At 42.0% G+C, this 22,350-nt stretch overlaps 1 protein-coding gene across 1 annotated transcript in view; it reads right to left on the reverse strand.

Moving 5' to 3' along the window:
- Positions 1–1,044: 1,044 nt before the first annotated feature.
- Positions 1,045–22,350, reverse strand: part of SCUBE1 (signal peptide, CUB domain and EGF like domain containing 1) — a 397,419-nt gene continuing 376,113 nt past the window's right edge. The window contains exons 21-23 of the mRNA XM_089662778.1: positions 21,679–21,831; positions 19,380–19,459; positions 1,045–4,515 (exon numbers count right to left, since the gene is read on the reverse strand). Of these exons, the coding sequence (XP_089518904.1) occupies positions 4,363–4,515; positions 19,380–19,459; positions 21,679–21,831 (386 nt within the window). The 3' untranslated portion in view covers positions 1,045–4,362. The remainder of the gene's footprint in view (positions 4,516–19,379; positions 19,460–21,678; positions 21,832–22,350) is intronic.

The raw sequence follows: 22,350 nt of genomic DNA on the forward strand, positions 1-22,350 counted from the left end.
ATTTACCCCCCTTCCTGTCCAGGCCATTTTTTGCGTTACGGCACTGCGTTACTTTAACTGAGAATTGCGTGGTCATTTAAAGCTGCACTAAAATTAAATTTATGTCTTTGTTTTCCCCAGAAATAGAGCTTCCTTTTGGTGGTATTTTATCAACTGTTTTTTATTTTCTAAGCTATAACCGACCAATTTTGAAAAGAAAACTATATTTTCTACTTTTTGCTATTAAACATGTCCAGTTAAAAAAATTGAAAAATCACATTTTGTCAAATTTAGGCCAAAATGTATTCTGCTATGTAAATTTGGTTTGTGTAAAATTTATAGCGTTTACAAATGGCGGTATATATTAGTATATAATTGTATATTAGTAATGGTGGCGATCCGCGACTTATAGCGGGGCTGCGGCATGCATTCTAACACTGCGGGGGAACCGACTTGGTGTTACTGACATCCCCAGTTACACCAACACAGTGATCAGTGTTAATAAAAAGCACTGACATTGTACTAATCACACTGGGCAGGAAGGGGTTAACGTGGGGTGATCAAAGGGCTAACTGTGTGTGTGTATGTACTCTCCAGCGCCTCAGGATATGCACAGCCAAAAGGGAAGCCAAGGGTACCAGGACAGCGACAACCAAAAGGAAATGTTCTAGGGGTGCAGCCCTCCTCAGACGGGGAAATCAGCCACTGGATAGAGAGAAAACAGGTGGCGCACACACCTAGTGCATTATCCAAGGTCTATTGTAGGAATTAAATCATAAAAACATACTCACAGACGAAGCATGTATCTAAAAAGCATAGAAAAATGACAATGGCTACAACGGCGGGCAAGGTGTTCTCACTGTCAGTGCGGTCAAATGGCTGACGCGTTTCGGGGACGAATCCCTTTCCTCAGAGCTGATGACCAACCTCTGATGCTGATGTATGATGAATGGAAAGTGAAGTAAGAGCCTCGCTGTTGATGCCTCTACATGCTCTTCTATGCTTTTTAGATACATGCTTCGTCTGAGTATGTTTTTATGATTTAATTCCTACAATAAACCTTGGATAATGCACTAGGTGTGTGCGCCACCTGTTTGCTCTCTAACTAACTGTGTGTGTGTTTGTGCGTGCTTTACACTGTAAGCACACTGCTTTGTATGGCTCTGCTGACAGCCGAGGCCGCAAATGGCGATGCGGGTAGGGTGCGTGTGCGCCCCTTACCCGGGACTGCAAAATCATATATATATATATATGTGTGTGTGTGTGTGTGTGATTTTGCACACACGTGCCGCCCTGTAGCAGTATTCACACACACATATATATATATATATATATATATATATATATGTGTGTGTGTGATTTTGCACACATGTGCCGCCCTGCAGCAGTATTCCTGCTATAGGGCAGTGAGGAAGTGGTTAATTGATTTGCATGAAAATTATAGCATCTACAAACAATCTATGCTGAAATGTTTATTTATTTATCTTTTATACTAGTAATGGCAGTGATCAGTGACGTATAGCAGGACTGTGAGAGCACGAAGGGAATCGGACACCTTGTGGGAACTAAGACACTAATACAGTGATCAGTGCTAATACTGAACTAATGACACTGGCTGGGAAGGGATTAACATCTGGGGCAATCAAAGGGATAACTCTGTGACCTTTTTACTAAGGGATGTGATGGTTTTAATTCCCTGCTTTGCAGCAGACAAAAACCACCACATCCCCACTGACAGAGAGATTTGTGTTGTTTACCAAAACAGATCTCTCTTCTATCATCCGCTACACCGATCGGCGGATTCCAGCCAGGAATCATTGGCTCGAACCCACTGATTGGCTCCTGCCTAAGCCAGTGACAGGGCAGCCAGGTGAGTGCATGCCCCCTAATCAGAAATACAAAATCACATATATATATACACACACACACACGTTTTTTGTGCACAGCGGCCGCCCAGTAGCGGTAAAAGTACAGGAGGTGGATGCTAAGTGGTTAATTTTCTGTCACTTAAGATGCATATCCACTAGTCACTGCCCTTTTGGGCAGTGACAGATACAATCAGGCTGTTTGCTTAAGCAGCAGAGGGCAATGGAGAATCTGCCACCAATTTTTCAAATCAGCAAACTTTGTTTACATTCACAAGTAATCTTTTTGTTGCAAGACTGCTACAAAACTGTGTCAGAATGACACCGACACCGTATGCAATTGCACATCACCTCTAGCCAGCTTTTTCGAGTGTTGTAATCTGCACCTGACAAAGGTTCTGCAATAATGCAGAAAGCGCAGTCAGTGGCGTATAGCGAGAACAGTTTTTGGGGGCCCCATTCACCTACTGCCCAAGCACCAACACTTTATTTACTATGTAATGGGGGTCTCAGTGGGGCTTTGTGCATATGCAGAAATAATAAGTTTGGTCTTTCACCAATATGACTTTAGCCAAAATGTGAATTACTGCACTTTGAGTACTGATGTCACTCTATGCACTGTCTGACAAAATAAGCTGAACATTAAAAATACTATACAGTCCTTACAATTTTTGGTTTAGATTAGATCCCTAAAATCTGAAAAAAAAATATAAAAATGCATCTCTTCCCCCTAACCATCACATACAAAATTCAAGTGCAATTTAAAATATTAATCATACTACACACTTCGCTCTCTTGCCATAATACTTGTTTGCAGGTAGTTTCTTAAACCAACTGAAATAAAAAAACAAAACCTTGAAAACAAAATTGTGCGCCGGCTTATTGGAACTTGGAATAAAGGGCACTAGCAAGCCACAAGGAGACCAAGAGGCATCTGTACTGTGTCAACATTTCACCACGGATAATAAGCTGCTATGACATGGTGGGTGGCTTCATGATCCTTGCGTTGTAGGGGGCTGTGGAAGTACTTATTTAATACCATGGATAACTACTTTAAACAAAACTCAAGACCAACAAATTGTCACCCATTATGCCACATGGACAGATATCAACTTATATCTGCCCCTTGCATCATGCATCAGGATTACCCTTACTCAGAAAAACAAATCAGTACCAAAAATGTGTGGAGCCTAGAGCAGCAAGGAAAGCCTCTATGTGATGCCACCCATCAATGAACACAATTGAATTTGATCCAACTGTAGACACATCCATATCCTGTCATGCTGCTTATATGCAAATCTAACTACACCAAGTGAGAAACTTTAGTACAGATGCTTAATTGCAAAAAAAAGAAAACAAAAATGGTGACAATGTAATTTGTTCCGGCAGCATTTTTTGTGATGGGAGTTCTCCTTTAAAGCGGATCTTCACCCTCTTCATACAGTTGCCACTTCTCCACCTCTCCTCTATATGACTAGTGCTGTGGGTTTTTTTTTTTACCTTTTATTCATGTAAACTGTGTGGCCACGCCCCCAATGTATGACACTCACCTAGGTGAATGATGTGTACACTGCTCGCTGTGCCTCCTGGGATATACACCCCACATATTCAAGGAGGCCATAGTCTTTCATTCACAAAAGAGAAGGGGGGCGGGCCTAGCGGAGCATCAACTGAAGACCCGCTGGCTGAACCCAGAAGTGCTGGAGGGCCTCTCGATGATGCCACAAACAACATGGTGGTGTAGGACTGAGCAGTGGCTGATGACAAGAGGATCTCAGTGGGGACAACACCGGATTCACATGGTGGGTGAGTATCTGAACTATGTAGAAAACACTATACGGTAAGGAGGGGGAAAAAAAAGGGGGGGGGGGCTGGGTGGAGGGTGTAAGCTTTAAGGACTGTTGCTTGATTTGAAGTAATGTCCAGGAGACAATGTAGCCACTGATAATTGCATTGTTAAACACTTGCAGTAATTCCATCTTCTTGAAGAAAGGGTAGACAAACGGCCAGTTTGATAGGTCAAACAGGAGCCATTTTACTTTCTAGGATATCCATTTTTATGACCTCCAAAGACCTTGAAGAAAATAATTCCGTACAGTTTTCTTGTCTTGTCTGCTCTTCCTTGAAACTGAATGTTAGAAAACACGTTGCTTAACAGTTTATACCTCGGAGGTTTGGTCGTCTACGAAAAGACTTCAATACATTTGTACATGGCAGCATGCATGTCTAATAGATGAAATGATACTGCAGCTTTTAAAGTCTTTAGTCCAGAGTATGGAAGAACAGAAGCTGTTTTTTTCCTGGAAAAATCCAAAGTCAAAATAAAGAAAAAAAAAAATGAAGCAGCGTCCATAAAATAATTTTTCTTAAAAGCCCTTTTTCCTCCCAAAAGGATGGAAGAATGAAGACAAAGTCTTTCACGTGTAACAGTTTCTACAACAGGGAGGGACAAATAGTTTGGGTGGACCAGGAAGAAAAAACAATGCAAAAAAAACAAAATCAACTAATTAAAATAAAGCTATTTATAAGGCCGTAAAAATCTGGATACTTTTGACCGAAGTAGTTTAATGAAAGATCGTGGGAACATTTCCTTTGTTTCAGGTGCTGTGTACTTAAAGTAATTTTGGGGATGTGCTAAGACGTCAAAAAGAGCCTTGATCAGCTTCTTGTCCTGCAGGAAAGTCAGAAAATAAAGTTTATTTCAGAGTTTCTAAGTAAGAATAGCAAAGCACTGACACTGGCTAACTAGATCAATGTAGAAAAATCTAAATCCTTTAAAGAAAATGCATAGATATTTCAATAATTTGTTATATAAACATACCAGAGATCAACCTTCAAATAATCCAATTGATTATCATTGTCTCTATGTGATGTTTTTAACTGTGTATGCACATGGAGGCAGCCAGTATTGTTTGTTACATACCGTATTTTCCGGCGTATAAGACGACTTTTTACCCCTTGAAAATCTTCCCAAAAGTCGGGGGTCGTCTTATACGCCGGTAACGGCATGCTGACACTCCCAACAGAAGGGAAACTAAGTACAGGGGTGGGCAGGGGCTGCTGTCTCTTACCTGGCTCCGGTCCCACGACGATCCGGTCCAGAAAGCGTGGCTGCTCCTTCCTTCGGTTCGTCCACTGGATGTTCGCGCAGCTCCTCGGCGCCGACTCCTCACCGGTGATTGGCCGCCAGAACTGTAGCTCAGGAAAGGCACACAGGCGGCCAATCACCGGCGAGGAGGCGGAGCTGAGCGACCCCGCGAAAATCGAGTGGAGATGCAGGTAAGTGTGCCGTGCTTAGGTGCTGCTGCAACCACATATGCTGGCTGCAGCAGCACCGTACTGGAACAGGGGTCAGCAAGTGTCAGTGGGAGGAATAGTGCCCCATCGTTGGTGTCACTGATACCAATGATGGGGCATTATTCCTCCCACTGACACCAACGATGGGGCACTTTTCCTCCCCCCACTGACACCAACGATTGGGCACTATCCCCCCCCCCACTGACACCAACGATTGGGCACTATTCCTCCCCCCCACTGACACCAATGATGGGGCACTATTCCACCCCCCACTGACACAATGATGGGACACTATTCCTCCCCCCCCCACTGACACCAACGATGGGGCACTATTCCCCCCCCCCCACTGACACCAATGATGGGATACTATTCCTCCCACTGACACCAATGATGGGATACTATTCCTCCCACTGACACCAATGATGGGATACTATTCCTCCCACTGACACCAAAGATGGGGTGCTATTCCCCCCGATGATACTAATGATGGGGCACTATTCCTCCCACTGACACCAATGATGGGGCACTATTCCTGCCACTGATACCAATGATGGGGCACTATTCCTCCCACTGACACCAATGATGGGACGCTATTCCTCCCACTGATACCAATGATGGGGCGCTATTCCTCCCACTGACACCAATGATGGGACACTATTCCTTCCACTGACACCAATGATGGGGCGCTATTCCTGCCACTGATACCAATGATGGGGTGCTATTCCTCCCACTGACACCAATGATGGGGCACTATTCCTGCCACTGATACTAATGATGGGGCACTATTCCTGCCACTGATACCAATGATGGGGCACTATTCCTCCCACTGACACCAATGATGGGGCACTATTCCTCCCACTGACACCAATGATGGGCACTATTCCTCCCACTGATACCAATGATGGGGCACTATTCCTCCCACTGACACCAATGATGGGGCACGATTCTTCCCACTGGTGTGCACTGGAAGAGGGGTAGTCTTATACGGCGAGTATAGCCCAATTCACTGAAAATTGGATTTTTTTTGGCCAGTTTCACGTTGCTATAAATACAGGGACCCTACAGTTCAGGCTCTCTTGATGTCCTCCCCTTTGTTTCTTTCTTATGCTCCTTTATCTTCTTTCCCCTTTTTTTATTTTCTTTTCCTCTTCTTGGTTCTCCCGCAGGGACTATTTACAGTTTATTCTTATATATTCGTGTGTTTGATCCTTTGCTCAGTAAATTTTATACAGACATCTCTCTCACCAATGCCTGGTTTCGTGTTATAGGCGTATGGTTTTTCTCCTGTTATCCACACTGTTTCATTGTTATGACATGATCTGTGTACCTTCTGACATACCAACTATCTTGACACTTATTATGGTTTTACTGTTTTACGCATGACCCCATTTGACTTTGATTCTATACTTCTACCTGTAAACATGACTGTGGTTGTAATTGTATCTTCTAAAAAAAACCCATTTATTAAAAAAACGGAAAATTGGATTTTTGCCTACATAATTTCCTGTAAAATCCATTTCTTGGAATACATCACGGGACACAGAGCAGGCTATAATAATGACTATGAGGGTTATGCACGACCTATAGGTGAATGGACACTGGCAGATCAAACAGGAAGTCCTCTCCTATATAACCCCTCCTACACAAAAAGTACTTCAATATTTGTAGCAAGCAATGATATTTCAGAAAGAGGGGAGGGACCTCTGTGTCCCATGATGTACTCCAAGAAATTGATTTTACAAATAAGTATGTAGAAAAAAAATCTAATTTTCTTTATCTTACATCAATGGACAAACAGCAGGCTATAAATATGAATATGTGGAATGTCCCAAAGCAATAAAAATCTGAGGGGTGGGTGACACCATGATAACCACCGCCATCAATCCCGAAAGGACCTACTCAGCCATTCATAATACGCTGAGGGCAAAGATAGAATTTTTGTAGATGCTGACTTTTAATAAATACAAAAACGAGTGGAACTCTACTTTAAAGTATTCTGAGATTAATGCCCCCCTGTGTCCTCAGCAATCCCAGCACCAGGGCTAGAAGCTTTGTGAAGACTCAGGGGGCTGTGGACAGCCCAAAGGGCAGTGCCTAAAAACAGAAATTATGATTCTCTACTGAAAACAGCAGAAACCCTTGATGAGCCTGAAAAAATTGGCACACGAAGATATGCATCGAGGACAATGGACACCCAAAATGTATCTCTTGCAGAGAGGTCACCACTGATCGGACCGATCTCATCTGAAACAGATGGACATCTAGACTTATGTCTAGTGCCTTGAGATCTAAAATAGACTTCACATCCCCATTTGTCTTACAGTGAGCCCATAACTTTTGCTCCAAGCAAAAATGCAAGACAAAACCCTGATAACCCTGCCTAACCCAGAAGGTCCCAAGAGGCATAATTACCTATTAGGTTTCTGCCGCTAAAGATGGAGTGAATCACCTCAGACTGCTCTAACAACCTCTGTCCGACTTCTCAAAACACACCAGCCTCTGGAGGGGAAAACCTTACAGCACCTGGTATTCCCAGGCAGTCTCCCCAGCAAGTACTAACCAGGGCTCACCCTGCTTAGCTTCCAAGTTCAGACGAGGTCAGGCTTGTTCAGGGTGATGCGGACAAAGCCCATTGCAGCTTCACCACCAGGAATAGCTGCAATGCCAGACAAATGCAGTGGCCCAGATACACCTGACACCACTGGTCTATTGCGAAATCCAAACACCATCAGATTACCCACCTGAGTCCACTGGATCTGATGGCGGTGAACCTGCCTCTCAACTGCCTCTTCCTTCTGGGATCATTTAAGTCAATGTAGCAACTATATTTCCACCTAATTATGCAGTCCTGCAGGGATGCAAGTCCATAGCTATGTTGGTCTATTGATATGCAAGCATGCAGCTATGCATGCATACAGGTATGCAGTTATGTAGGTACATAGGTATGCAGTTATACTAGAATGCACTTATGCAGTTTAGTCAAGTATGCAGTTTATGCAAATATACAGGTACTCAGCTATGCAAGTATGCAGATTATACAAGTACGCAGTTGACACAAGTCTGTAAGTACGCAGTTCACACAAGTATGCATGAAAGTATGCAGTTTGTGCAAATGTGCATGTATGTTTGCAGTTTATGCAAGTATGCAGTTAAGTATGCATGTATTTATGCAGTTTATGCGAGTATGCATGTATGTATGCAGTTTATACAAGTATAAGTATGCAGTCTATGCAAGTATAAGTATGCAAAGTATGCATGTACGTATGCAGTTGATGCAAGTATGCATTTACTGTCAAACAGAGCATGACCAGACCAAACAGTGCACAGTCCCCAGTGGCCACCGAGAGAATGACCAGGCAGTCAGAGAATCAAAGAAATACTGCACATGTAGAAGTACCATTCCAGCAGCAGGACTCTGTATTACAATAGGAGTCCAACCTTCACCCATCACAGCGGGCTCTGTCATAAAACACCTTCAAGGACTTAGTCCCCCTTAGATCTGGGGTTCATCACCTTGGACTTGTATAGCACCCTGCTGGAAAGCACCTTGGTCAGAACAAACACTGCACAGAATTCCATTATGCAGGGTCCAGCACCGTAAGGCTGCATTATAGTCAAACCCAGAGGACTCTACTCTCCTACCAAATGAGGCTCAGGTACAATCCATTTTAGCTGACAGCTTTCCGAATGGATCAGATTCCAGTCCTTGATTCACAGAAGAACCATTTGGGACCACCAGGTATGCTCCAAGAGCACATGCAGCATATCAGTGACTATCCACCTTACAGACACTAGTGAAAAAACTGATGTACTACCTGTGTAGGAGGGGTTATATAGGGGAGGGCTTCCTGTTTGACAGATTTGTCCATTCACCTATAGGTGGCGCATAACCCACATAAGTTATTATTATAGTCTGCTCTGTGTCCTGTGATGTACAATAAAAAAAATCAATGCACTTCCTGTGTGGTTAATAGACAGAGTGGCTTGTAATTATGTATGTAAATGAAATCAGCCATATTTGCAAATCAATCAAACTCTTAATAGTTACCCTCTCTCAATACTGAAACCTAACGCACGACACAGTAACACATATATGCAACATCCAGGAGGTGGGCTTTAAACATGGGCACTGCATATATGTGTTTTTGTGTTTGTGCTGGGAACATACTTCCAGCACAGAGACTGAGCAATCACTGAGAGCCCTGGGTCTTATACTTGCAATCGGGACCCGGGACTCCTGGCTTCCGGTCACCTGATTGGCTATCACAGTAATCAGTCACTGTGCAACCCGTCCATGTGTTTTCTTTCTCCCATGAATGGAAAGAAATATACATTGTTTACATCTTTCTCCCCTGCAAGGAGAGAAAAATACAAACAAAAGCATGTAAAAAATAATTTAAATTTTAAAAAAAACAAAACTATCAGCCGAAAATAGGGTTTTTGGCATTTTGCTGACAGAAAAAAAAAGGTGCTGATAATAATTGACTTAAATGCAAAATTGTGTTTTAAATTTTATTTATTTTATTTTTTTTTAAATGGGCATCCTGAATTTTCGATTTCGGTCCAGAATTTTAACTTTGGTGCACCACTAGAAGTATCAAGAAATATACAGCTACATTTGGGCCAGTTTTCCTTTGATAACAATAAAAAAAATAACAGGGAATATTCAATACCATTCAGCACCAAATGAAAGGCCAGTTTGTCCTGAAAAACAAGGTATAATCTGTACAGTTTTACCAACATGTCAAAGTTGCAAAATTGGGTCTTGGCAATAAGGTTTCTTTTACACTCAGCATGTAAGGTAAAGGTGTAGTTCAGAGTGGAGCTTTGGCTGGGGGTTGAGGCATTAGTGTAGGCAGGCAGGCCAGGTTAGCAAAAAATCTTGCCAGCAAGTTACAAAGTCAGAATCCAGAAGCATGGTTGGAGACAGGCAGGCTAATACACAGACTGGCAGAGTAATGCAGAATCATCAGACAAAGAGACTAGTCCAGGTATCAGGCAAAATTAAAAAGCTCAGAAGTTCAATAGTATAGCACACACCCATGGAAACAGATGACAAATGAACATGCACAGTGTACAGGATGTCCCGCAATTTAAACTGAGCTGATTGTGGATTTACTGCAGCTGGAGCTGGAGAGTCTCAGAAAGAGCAGATGAGCTAGGCAGGGTAGATGCTGCAGTTACTCAAGATTCCCCAATGGCAGCGCAAACGGAGCTGTGGCACAGAGGTGGAAGAACCCACGTTCAAACCCAGTCACATGACAGTGCCCCCCCTCCCCCGGAAGGACCCATCCAGGGGCCTAGAGGGGCATCGTGGGAAAGGCTGCGTGAAAGCCATGAATGAGGGCAGGAGCATGTACATTTCTAGCAGGAACCCAAGATCGATCAGTCACAGGGTACCCCTTCCAGTGAACAAGGTATTGTATACCATGGCCTCGCCTTCTAGAATCCAGGATCTTAGAAATCTCATACTTGTGCAGCCAATCCACGAGAAGGGGAAGAGATGGTTGTTGTGGTCTTGAGTACCGATTAAAGACTGCCTTTTTGAGAAGAGACACATGAAAAACTCGGTGTATCCAGAGAAAACAGGGCAATTTCAGGCAGTAAGCGACTGGCCCAATACAAGAAATGATCCTCTAGGGAACGATAAATCGTGGGCCCAATTTGAAAGAAAATTTCTTCAGTCTCATATACTTAGCAGATAGCCACACTCTGTCTCCCACCGAATAAAGAGGTATATGAAACTTTTATCAGAATAAAGTTTATATTTGCCTGCTGCCTTTTGTAGAAGTAGATTAATCTTTCTCCAGTGCAGTAAGATATTTTACTCGTAAGTCTGCTGCCAGTACACCAGAAAGAGGCTGCAGTGCAGGAAAAGTATGTGGGTGATAGCCTAGAGCTGCATAAAAAAAAGGTATGGTATGAAGGCACTATGCCAACTAGAGTTGATGGCAAGCTCAGCTGAAGTTCATATGTCCTCCAAATGTCACCTTCATGTTCAAATAAAGTGCATTTGTTCAATAACCGTCTCTTTTGAATTTATGATGGAAATTTCTCTCCCAGATATTCAGTCTCAAAAATAAAAGAAAAGTGTAGCATGCATTTACTCCATATGTGTAACAAAATATCCATATAAATGTGCTCACATTAAAAATTCTGTGCAGAATTTTCATATACCACTCCAAACTCTACCTATACAATCCTCACGCCCTTACTCCCAGGTAGGTATCCATAACCCCCAAAAAATAAATCAGAGTGCATCCCCACAATGCACACACACTATATATATATATATATATATATATATATATATATATATATATATACATACACACACACACACACACACATACAGTGGGGATCGAAAGTTTGGGCACCCCAGCTAAAAATATGTATTAATGTGCATAAAGAAACCAAGGAAAGATGGAAAAATCTCCAAAAAGCATCAAATTACAGATTAGACATTCTTATAATATGTCAACAAAAGTTAGATTTATTTCCATCATTTACACTTTCAAAATAACAGAAAACAAAAAAATGGCGTCTGCAAAAGTTTGGGCACCCTGCAGAGTTAATATCTTGTACTGCCCCCTTCGGCAAGTATCACAGCTTGTAAACGCTTTTTGTAGCCAGCGAAGAGTCTTTCAATTCTTGTTTGAGGTATCTTTGCCCATTCTTCCTTACAAAAGTCTTCCAGTTCTTTGAGATTTCTGGGCTGTCTGTCACGTACTGCTCTTTTAAGGTCTATCCATAGATTTTCAATTATGTTGAGGTCAGGATATTGTGAAGGCCATGGCAAAACCTTCAGTTTACGCCTCTTGATGTAATCCCCCGTGGATTTCGAGGTGTGTTTAGGATCATTATCCATTTGTAGAAGCCATCCTCTCTTTAACTTCAGCTTTTTCACAGATGGCATCAAGTTACCATCCAAAATTTGCTGAAATTTTATTGAATCCATTTTTCCTTCTACTTGTAAGATGTTCCCTGTGCCACTGGCTGCAACACAACCCCAAAGCATGATTGATCCAACCCCAAGCTTAACAGTTGAACAGAGGTTCTTTTCATTAAATTCTGTGCCTTTTCTCCAAACGTACCTTTGTTCAATTTTAACCTCATCGGTCCACAGAACTTGTTTCCAAAATGCATCAGGCTTGTCTATATGTTCATTTGCAAAGTTCAAACGATGATTTTTGTGGTGAGGACGTAGAAGAGGTTTTCTTCTGATGACTCTTCCATGAAGACCACATTTGTACAAGTATCTCTTTATAGTGGAATAGTGTACCACAACTCCAGTGTCTGCCAGATCTTTCTGGAGGGATCGTGCAGTCAAACGTGGGTTTTGAATTGTTTTTCTCACAATCCTGCGAGCTGTTCTGTCTGATATTTTTCTTGGTCTTCCAGATGTTGCTTTAACTTCCACTGTTCCTGATGACTGCCATTTCTTAATTACATTCCGAACAGAGGATATTGACATCTGAAAACGCTTTGCTATCTTCTTATAGCCTTCTCCAGCTTTGTGAGCGTCAACTATTTTCAGTTTCAGTTTTCTAGACAACTGCTTAGAACAGTGTTTCTCAATTCCAGTCCTCATGGACCCCCAACAGGTCATGTTTTCAGGATTTCCATTATTTTGCACAGGTGATTTGATCAGTTTCACTGCCTTAGTAATTACCACAGCTGTTTCATCTGAGGGAAATCCTGAAAACATGACCTGTTGGGGGTCCATGAGGACTGGAGTTGAGAAACACTGGCTTAGAAGAACCCATGGTGCCGATTGTTGGGGCAAGGTTAGATGAGTCTGGGCATTTAAAACCTTTGAGCTTGACATCACCTGGTCTTCCCAGACCCAGAGAACAATCCATGACACTGGCAGGTCTCAGCCTTGGAAAGGGGGCAGTGCATGCTATAAATTCTGCAGGGTGCCCAAACTTTTGCAGACGCCATTTTTTTGTTTTCTGTTATTTTGAAAGTGTAAATGATGGAAATAAAATCTAACTTTTGTTGACATATTATAAGAATGTCTAATCTGTAATTTGATGCCTTTTGGAGATTTTTCCATCTTCCCTTGGCTTCTTTATGCACCTTAATACAAATTTTTAGCTGGGGTGCCCAAACTTTCGATCCCCACTGTGTGTGTATATATATATACACATATATATATACATACACACACACATACATACATATACACACACATACATACATACACACATAAACATATAAAGTTCTACTTTCAGTGTGTAGTATCTTTAAAACCCTTGTGGTATTCCTCCACGTGAAATGTTCTGAATTTAGTCACTCCATGCACCTTACCAAATCCTCTAATCACATAGGCATATCCAATGAATCCTTTCATCACCCAATTTCCTTCTTGCTTCCAATACACTGTAGAAGTAAAAACCCTCAAAAAAACAAAACATGCATATAGCAAAATACCACTTTAAAAAATGGTTTGTGTACGTGTCCAACCTACTCATATGAACATGCAAGACCAACACCTTCATATAAAGACTATTTAAAGGGTATCCAGTGCTATTTTCCACCACCAGTCACTCCATGCACCTTACCCAATAGATTTGAAATTGAATTTTGTCCAGTGGACTTCTTCCCATTGCAGGACTAACTTAGTGAAGACTATGGCTAGGACTATGACTAAGAATGTCAAACAATCCTAGAGTTAGGAGCAAAGGATAAGCATCCTTTACAGTGATTTAGTTTAAACCTTGATATTCTATACATGGATGGAGTCCACCATCTTTTTTTTTTTCAACAAAGAAGAATCCATCCCCTACTGGAGAAGAAAAGGGATGGATAAAAGTTGGCATGAATTTATGCTTCCACTAACTTCTGTTCTGGTTGTGACAATGGGTATATATCTTCCCCTTCGGAACAGGCACATCCGAAATCAGGTTAATGGCACTTTTGAAATAACGGTGTGGGGATTGTACCTCTACTTTCTTTTTGCAAAAGACATCCGCTAAGTCATGGTATTCTTGTGGCATGATTGGAGGCATAGACACGGAAGTTAAACTGTGAGATAGTATTTTGAGAGGAATTATACAGTTCTGCTGACCATATGTGTCCGAGGAGGTTAATTCCTCATTAAGCCAGTCAAATGAAGGGTTGTGTTGTTGAAACCATGGAAATCCAAGGATCACAAGCAGCAAAAGGGGAGTCAATAAGCAATAGGATAATTTATTTCTTATGAAGGGCACCAACCTGTAGTGCGACTGTGTGAGTCTTGAATTCCACTATGCCTTTCCCTAATGGTTGTCCATTCATTGTAGTGATGTTCAAGGGTCTTGGTTTAGGAACAAATGGAATGTTGTTTTTCCAGGCAAAAGTCTGGTCCAGGAATATACCCACTGCTCCAGAATCCACAAAAGCCACACAGGATACACAGGATTAGTTAGACCCTCCCTTTTACTGGACGGGTAGGGCAAGCAGATGACAGGTGTCCTTTCAGCCAACAATACATACACAGGCCCAATGAGCATCTCCTTTGTTTCTCGGATTCAGGCAGGTGGAGACAGCTGATGTCTATAGGTTCAACAGGTGTTATGAATTCAACAGAAAATTCAGGTTTAGACTAGGGTAGTGTTTGGAAGTTAGGACTGGTAAAGGTAGCTTGCGAGTCTAACATCTCCTGAACCCTTTAATGATAGCGGACATCCAGACGGTCACACAGCTCTATGAACTTTTCAAGGCCATTTGGAAGATCTTTATACACCAGTTCATCTTTGATGCAATCTGTAAGACCTTTGTGAAAAGCTGTACGAAGAGCAACAGCATCCAGCTTAGTCTCAGCAGCCAGTGTACGAAGATCTATAGCATATTGTGCCACAGTTGTATGTCCAGAAGTCAGCATTCAGCGGCTGAAACCCCACCTGGTTTGTCAAAACCAGTCTGAAGCGAAGACAGAAACTTTGCATCAAAGGACCATTGCATCCCAGGTAAAGAGAGACCCATGCCAAGGCTTTCCTCTTTAATAAAGAGTTTACAAAAGTCACTTTGGCTGCAGCAGTGCTGAATGACTCAGGGTTATTGTGGAAAAGCAAGCAGCAAATGTTCAGAAAGTCTCTATAGTCTTCAGTATCACCTCCAAATTTTTCTGGCAGAGGAAGTTTGGGAGGCACTTTAGGAGACAGCTTGAACTGTAGCAGGATTCTGAACTGATTCAGAGGATGCCGGCAGCAAGGATTTAATCATAGTAGTCACTTCATCTAGTTTAGTATCCAGAGAAATGAGACGTATTTCATGAGTATCAAGAAAATGTCCCTGATGTATAATAGCCTTAACCACCTCAGCTGGGTCCACTGTCATTGTGGCCCATTTGTTATACAAGGTACATGCTGAAAGGTGTAGTCCAGAGTGGAGCTTTGTCTGGGGGTTGAGGAGTTACAGTTGCAAGAAAAAGTATGTGAACCCCTTGGGATTACATGGAGTTTTTCATGAATTGGGCATAAAATGTGCTCTGACCGTCATCTAAGTCACAACAATAGAAGAACACAGTCTGCTGAACATAATACTACACAAACATTAGATGTTGCCATGGTTTAATTGCACATAACATGTAAACATTCACAGTGCAGGGAGGAAAAAGTATGTGAACCTTTGGACTTAACTGGATGACCCTCCTTTGGCAGCAATAACCTTAACCAAACGTTTCCTGTAGTTGCAGATCAGACCTGCACAACGATCTGGAGTAATTTTGGACCACTCCTCTTCACAAAACTGTTTCAGTGTAGCAATATTCTTGGGATGTCTGGTGTGAATCGCTCTCTTAAGGTCATGCCACAGCATTTCAATCGGGTTGAGGTCAGGACTCTGACTGGGCCACTCCAGAAGGCGTATTCTGTGCTGTTGCAGCCATTGTTTTGTTGAATTACTTGTATGCTTTGGGTCATTGTCCTGTTGCATCACCCATCCTCTGCGGAGCTTCAGTTAGCGGACAGATGGTCGTACGTTTTCCTGCAAAATGTCTTGATAAACTCTGGAATTCATTTTCCCATCAATGACAACAATCCGTCCAGGCCCTGAGGCAGCAAAGCAGCCCCAAACCATGATGCTCCCTCCGCCATGTTTTACAGTGGTAATGAGGTTTTGATGTTGGTGTGCTGTGCCTTTTTTTCTCCACACATAGTGTTGTGTGTTCTTCCCAAACAACTCAGTCTTGGTTTCATCTGTCCACAGTATATTTTGCCAGTAGTGCTGTGGAACATCCAGGTGCTCTTTTGCAAACTTCAAGCATGCTGCAATATTCTTTTTGGACAGCAATGGCTTCCTCCATGGTGTCCTCCCATGTACTCCATTCTTGTTTAATGTTTTCCTTATTGTAGATGTGTCAACAAAAATGTTAGCATGTGCCAGAGATTTCTGTAGGTCTTTAGCTGACACTCTGGGATTCTTCTTTACCTCATGCAGCATTCTGCGCTGTGCTCTTGCAGTCATATTTACAGGACGACCACGCCTAGGGAGAGTAGCAACAGTGCTAAACTTTCTCCATTTGTAGACAGTCTGTCTTACCGTGGACACATGAACATCAAGGCTTTTGGAGATACTTTTGTAACCCTTTCCAGCTTCATGCAAGTCAACAATTCTCGATCGTAGGTCTTCTGAGAGCTCTTTTCTGCGAGGCATGGTTCACATCAGACAGTGCTTCTTGAAACCAGTAAACCCAAAACAGGTGTGTGTTTTTTAAGGGCAGAACAGCTGTCAGCAACACATCCAAAATCATCACACTGATTGGAGTCAAGGTTGGCTCACTCTTGGCTCCAATTAGCTCTGGGAGAAGTCATTAAGCTAGGGCCTCACATACTTTTTCCTCCCTGCACTGTGAATGTTTACATGTTATGTGCATTTAAACCATGGCAACATCTAATGTTTGTGTAGTATTATGTTTAGCAGACTGTGTTCTTCTATTGTTGAAACTTAGATGACGTTCAGAGCACATTTTATGCCCAACTCATGCAAAACTCCACGTAATCCCAAGGGGTTCACATACTTTTTCTTGCAACTGTAGTGTAGTTAGGCAGGCTAGGTTAGCAACAAATCTTGACAGCAAAGTACAAAGTCAGAATCTAGAAGCGTGGTTGGAGACAGGCAGGGTCATGCAGAATAATCAGGCAAAGAGAGAAGTCCAGGAATCAGGCAAAATTCAGAAGTATAGCACAGCAGATCCAACAAATGGGCACAGTCTACAGGAAGTCCCGCAATTTAAACTGAGCTGATTGCGGATTGACTGCAGCTGGAAGGTAGGTGGAGCTAGAAAGACCCAGGAGCAGATATACTAAGCAGGGTAGATGCTGCAGAGATTCAGATTCCCCAGTGAAAGAGCCGAAGAAACGAAGTTCAAACCCAGGCACATGAAACAGTCATGAAGGGGTTAACTCTTACATCAATACCAACTTAAACCTTACCATTCCCTCTAACTGGATGTTTCCCACCCCTTAATAAAGATTTTTTTATGCAAAGATCTCAAAGGAACTTACAATCTACTGTCCCTTTATTGCAATTATACAGAAACACACACATACTATGGGAGTCCAGGGTAAAGTTATTTCTATGGGTAAATAAAGTATAACGAAAGGCAAAACTTTTTTTTCTGTTTTGGGATAAAAGGGTGAGGGAACAAAATCCCTATCAGGTGTTTATTGCGGTTTGTGCCCCCATTAGGGGCAAATGCCCTTTTCTTGCTCACCAATGTTGCTGGGAATGTGAGGGTAAATAAAAAATCTAGAGCTGCAGCTAGAACAGAAATGTACAATTTTGTGGGGTTTTTTGGGATCCACCTGGTTACTTGCATAGACACCATGTTTACCTACTAGCGCTGTCCACACTCTTAAACTTATATAAATATATATATATACATACACACACATACACATATATACATACACACACACACATATTGCAAAAAGTATTGGGATGACTGCCTTTATACGCACATGAACTTTAATGGCATCCCAGTCTTAGTCTGTAGGGTTTAATATTGAGTTGGCCCACCCTTTGCAGCTATAACAGCTTCAACTCTTCTGGGAAGGCTGTCCACAAGGTTTAGGAGTGTGTCTATTTGAATGTTTGACCATTCTTCCAGAAGCACATTTGTGAGGTCAAGCACTGATGTTGGACTAGAAGGCTTGGCTCACAGTCTCTGCTTGAATTCATGCCAAAGGTGTTCTATCAGGTGGAGGTCAGGACTCTGTGCAGGTCAGTCAGGTTCCTCCACCCCAGACTGGCTCATCCATGTCTTTATGGACCTTGGTTTGTGCACCGGTGCACAGTCATGTTGGAACAGGAAGGGCCATCCCCAAACTTTTCCAACAAAGTTGGGAGCATAAAATGGTCCAAAATGTCTTGGTATGCTGACGCCTTAAGATTCCCTTCACTGGAACTAAGGTGGAAAAGCAAACCCATACCATAATCCCCCCTCTATCAAACTTTACACTTGGTACAATGCAGTCAAGCAAGTACCGTTCTCATGGCAACAGCCAAACTCAGACATGTCCATTGGATTGCCAGAGAGAAAAGCGTGATTTGTTACTCCAGAGAACACGTCTACACTGCTCTAAAGTCCAGTGGTGGCGTGCTTTACACCACTGCATCCGACACTTTGCATTGCATTTGGTGATGTAAGGCTTACATGCAGCTGCTCGGCCATGGAAACCCATTCCATGAAGCTCTCTACACACTGTTGCTGTGCTAATCTGAAGGCCACATGAAGTTTGGAGGTCTTTAGCTATTGACTCTGCAGACAGTTGGCGACTTCTGGGCACTGTGCACTTCAGCATGCGCTGACCCCGCTCTGTCATTTTACGTGGCCTACCACTTTGTGGCTGAGTTTCTGTTGTTCCCAGTTGCTTCCACTTTGCTATAAAATCACTAACAGTTGACCGTGGAATATTTAGTAGTAAGGAAATTTCACAGATGGACGTTTTGCACAGGTGGAAACTTATCATGGTACCATACTAGAATTAACTGAGCTCCTGATAGCGCCCCATTCTTTCACAGATGTTTGTAGAAGCAGTCTGCATGCCTAGGTGCTTGATTCTATACACCTGTGGCCATGGAGATTATTGGAGCACCTGAAACCAATGATTTGAAGGGGTGTCCCAATACTTTTGGCAATAGTGTTAGAGTGTGTGTGTGTGTGTTATATATTAGATTAATATTTATTTTTCCTTTTGATCTGATTTGCAGGATTGTAAATGGTTTGCAGGACTTTAAAGGTTAGCATACCTTTAAAATTTCTTGGTGGTTCTCTGAAGCATATAATCTGCCATCACGAACAATATCTTCTATTAACTGCTGATAATCCTCTGTCAAAGTTAAGAAGAGTAGAAAATGAAATTAGTTGGTCTTTGGAATGGGACAATAGAGACATCAGCCATTTCTTGCCATGAGACTTCTCAGCGGCCCTCTGCATTTTTGGTACATTGAAAAAAAAAAACCATCCCATTTACTGCATTGGGCATTAAAGTGTTACTAAACCCAAGACACTAAATTCACTATATCTGGTCTCCCACAGTACACAGAACATGGAAGTGCAATTATTTTAGTACATATAAACTGCTAAATACCTTTTCTCATCAGCAGTTAAAGCAGTCTTGTGACTTCTATCAGTGTTCAGCAGAGCACTGGTTAAAGCTTGTAGGAGGATTTTTTCTTTCTGCTCTAGGAGGATGAAAAACCCCTGACCTCTGTCTGGACAGTGATGATTGGCCTTGTGCTGATCATATGCACTCTCCCAAGAAAAACAAAAAAACTTCTCTAGCAAAACACACTAAACTGAGCATGTGCAGAAAGGCTACGAGTTCAGTCTGTCTTATCAGTGTGGACATCTGAACAAGAGAAGGGGCAGAGAAGTCAGGATCAAGCAGTCTTTTCACACAATGCAGAGGAATGACCCTTAGGTTCCACAGTGAGTATAACAAGCGTGCTTTACTGCATATACAGACTGATTTTACCACTGTGGGTTTAGTAACACTTTAAAGCAGTCCAGCATACTTCATGTCTAAAAGGCTATTAAAGGTTCATATTTTAAGTGACATATACCACTCAAATCATTTGTAGCTACTAAAATTACTAACTGCCTACTAACATATTAGTAGATGAATGATATGTTACACGGAAACTGCTGATGCCAAACCTCATAAAACCCTAAATCTTTGCTGTGCATCACAAAGCTGCTCTTAGGATTTATTCACACCAGGTGCAGTGGGACTGCATTGGTTGCCAGTTCCAATCCAGTCCCACCGTTCCCCAACTGCAAGGCAAGGCAAGGCAAAAAACTCTGTCTCTGGTGCAGACAAAAGAAAAGTAAACGGTGTGATGCGTTGGTATCATCACACTGTGCTAGTTCGGATGGACAACAATCGCACATCAGCCACTCTGTTGCAATGCAGGGACTGGTGTGAACAAGCCCTCATCCAGTTGCTCGTGCAAAAAGGCAAAGATGCAAAATGTTGTGAGTCAGAGAACTTTTAATTTGTAAACTAGGTTTCCCAACCAAAGTCATAAAAAATATATAGCATATATAAGTACATGTATACAAATGCAAACATTTACTGCTGTCAATATGCAGATCAATGCTAAAAATATATCACTTAATCTAACAGCCCATAAGGAACACATAAAAGGAGAAATACCAGAAGTGAAAGATATAGACTGACAAGCTTTGACACGATCAAAAAAAGAACATACCATCATATATGACATATGGCACTTGGAAATCTTTCCCGCTGTTTCCTTCATTGGACTTAAACTGAATCCAGAGTTTTTGGAATTTCCCCTCAGACAACGTGTGGGTGCACGAAACGCATAAGGAGGAGCCAGCAACGCCATGACGTCACGCCGCCGGAGCATCGTGGAGCTCCGGTGGCCATCTTTTACACTGGACTGTTAGTCCATGCTACAGTTACTCTGCTTATTTTAACTGCATACGTTCTTGGATATTCGCATATGCTTCAATAAATTTATTACAGTACTACACTATGGAGAGGTCTTTGCTTTGACTCCCCTGGGGAGTTCTAATTTACAGCTACCCACCTGACCACCAGAGAGGGAGCCCCCATAACACCTTGAGAGCTGCGCCCATCTATCCCCTAAGAGCAACTCTGGACCGTCCTGATGCTCTGCTACTAAGTCCCAGGACCACATTAGGGAGTTCACTGGATTTCGGCATTTCCCAGACCATTAGATGACATCAGGAAATTATCTACAAACGCTCATTAACTTGCGCATTCTGGTGAGTGCGCATTCCTTACACACTTGTATGCACAGTATCTCGTCCTCAGGAAGATATAGGAATATTGGAGCACTTCTATTCACTTGGTGAACTGCATATATGTTATTATAGATCATTTTTGTTTTTAACTTTCATTACAATTATTTTTAGCGCTGCACATCCAATTTATAATGCTAAAAATATATCACTTAATCTAACAGCCCAAGGAACACATAAAAGGAGAAATACCAGAAGTGAATATAAAAGTAATATAGAATGACAAGCTTTGACATGATCAAAAAAAGAACATACCATCATATGTGACATATGGCACTTGGAAACCTTTCCCGCTGTTTCCTTCATTGGACTTAAACTGAATCCAGAGTTTTCGAGATCGTGAGGTGAAAGCAATAGGCCTTTCATATGTTTGACATGTCTCGTATGTCGTTATAGAGGTTGGGGAGGCTGCAAATAGAAAATGTATATGGCTTAAGAAAAGTCTAAGATGCATTGTTATGTTTGAATTAAATGGACAAACTTAATACAAAACCCCAAATTACACTTTCACCCACCTTCATCAGCTGAACAGACACAACTACAGATAATCTGAATATACTGAAATAAAAACAACTTCAGACAACCTCATAAAGCAAATATTGAGAGTCAAAGAGATCTTCAAGCCTGACCTACCACTTTTCAGGTCTAATATTAAGGTGAGCAAGCATTGCGCTTAGACGTGGATATTTGCAGCACTGGGATTTGAAGCACTTATACAAGGACGTTTGTGTTATGTTTGGAGGACTGATCACATTGTCTGTACACTTGCAAGTGAATTAGTGTTTGGCATCACAGATCACAGTATACTGTGTAGAATGGACTTATATTTTTCATATGTTGTATGATTATCACATTTGGTAAGCATTTGTACACTAAAATGTTATTTTTCAGATTAGTTTTCTTTGTACATATTTGATTTCTTGGTTT

Source organism: Staurois parvus, unplaced genomic scaffold (genome assembly GCF_062004578.1).
Source record: "Staurois parvus isolate SC_StPar_1 unplaced genomic scaffold, SC_StPar_1.0 ptg001539l, whole genome shotgun sequence".
NCBI classification, from domain to species: domain Eukaryota; kingdom Metazoa; phylum Chordata; class Amphibia; order Anura; family Ranidae; genus Staurois; species Staurois parvus.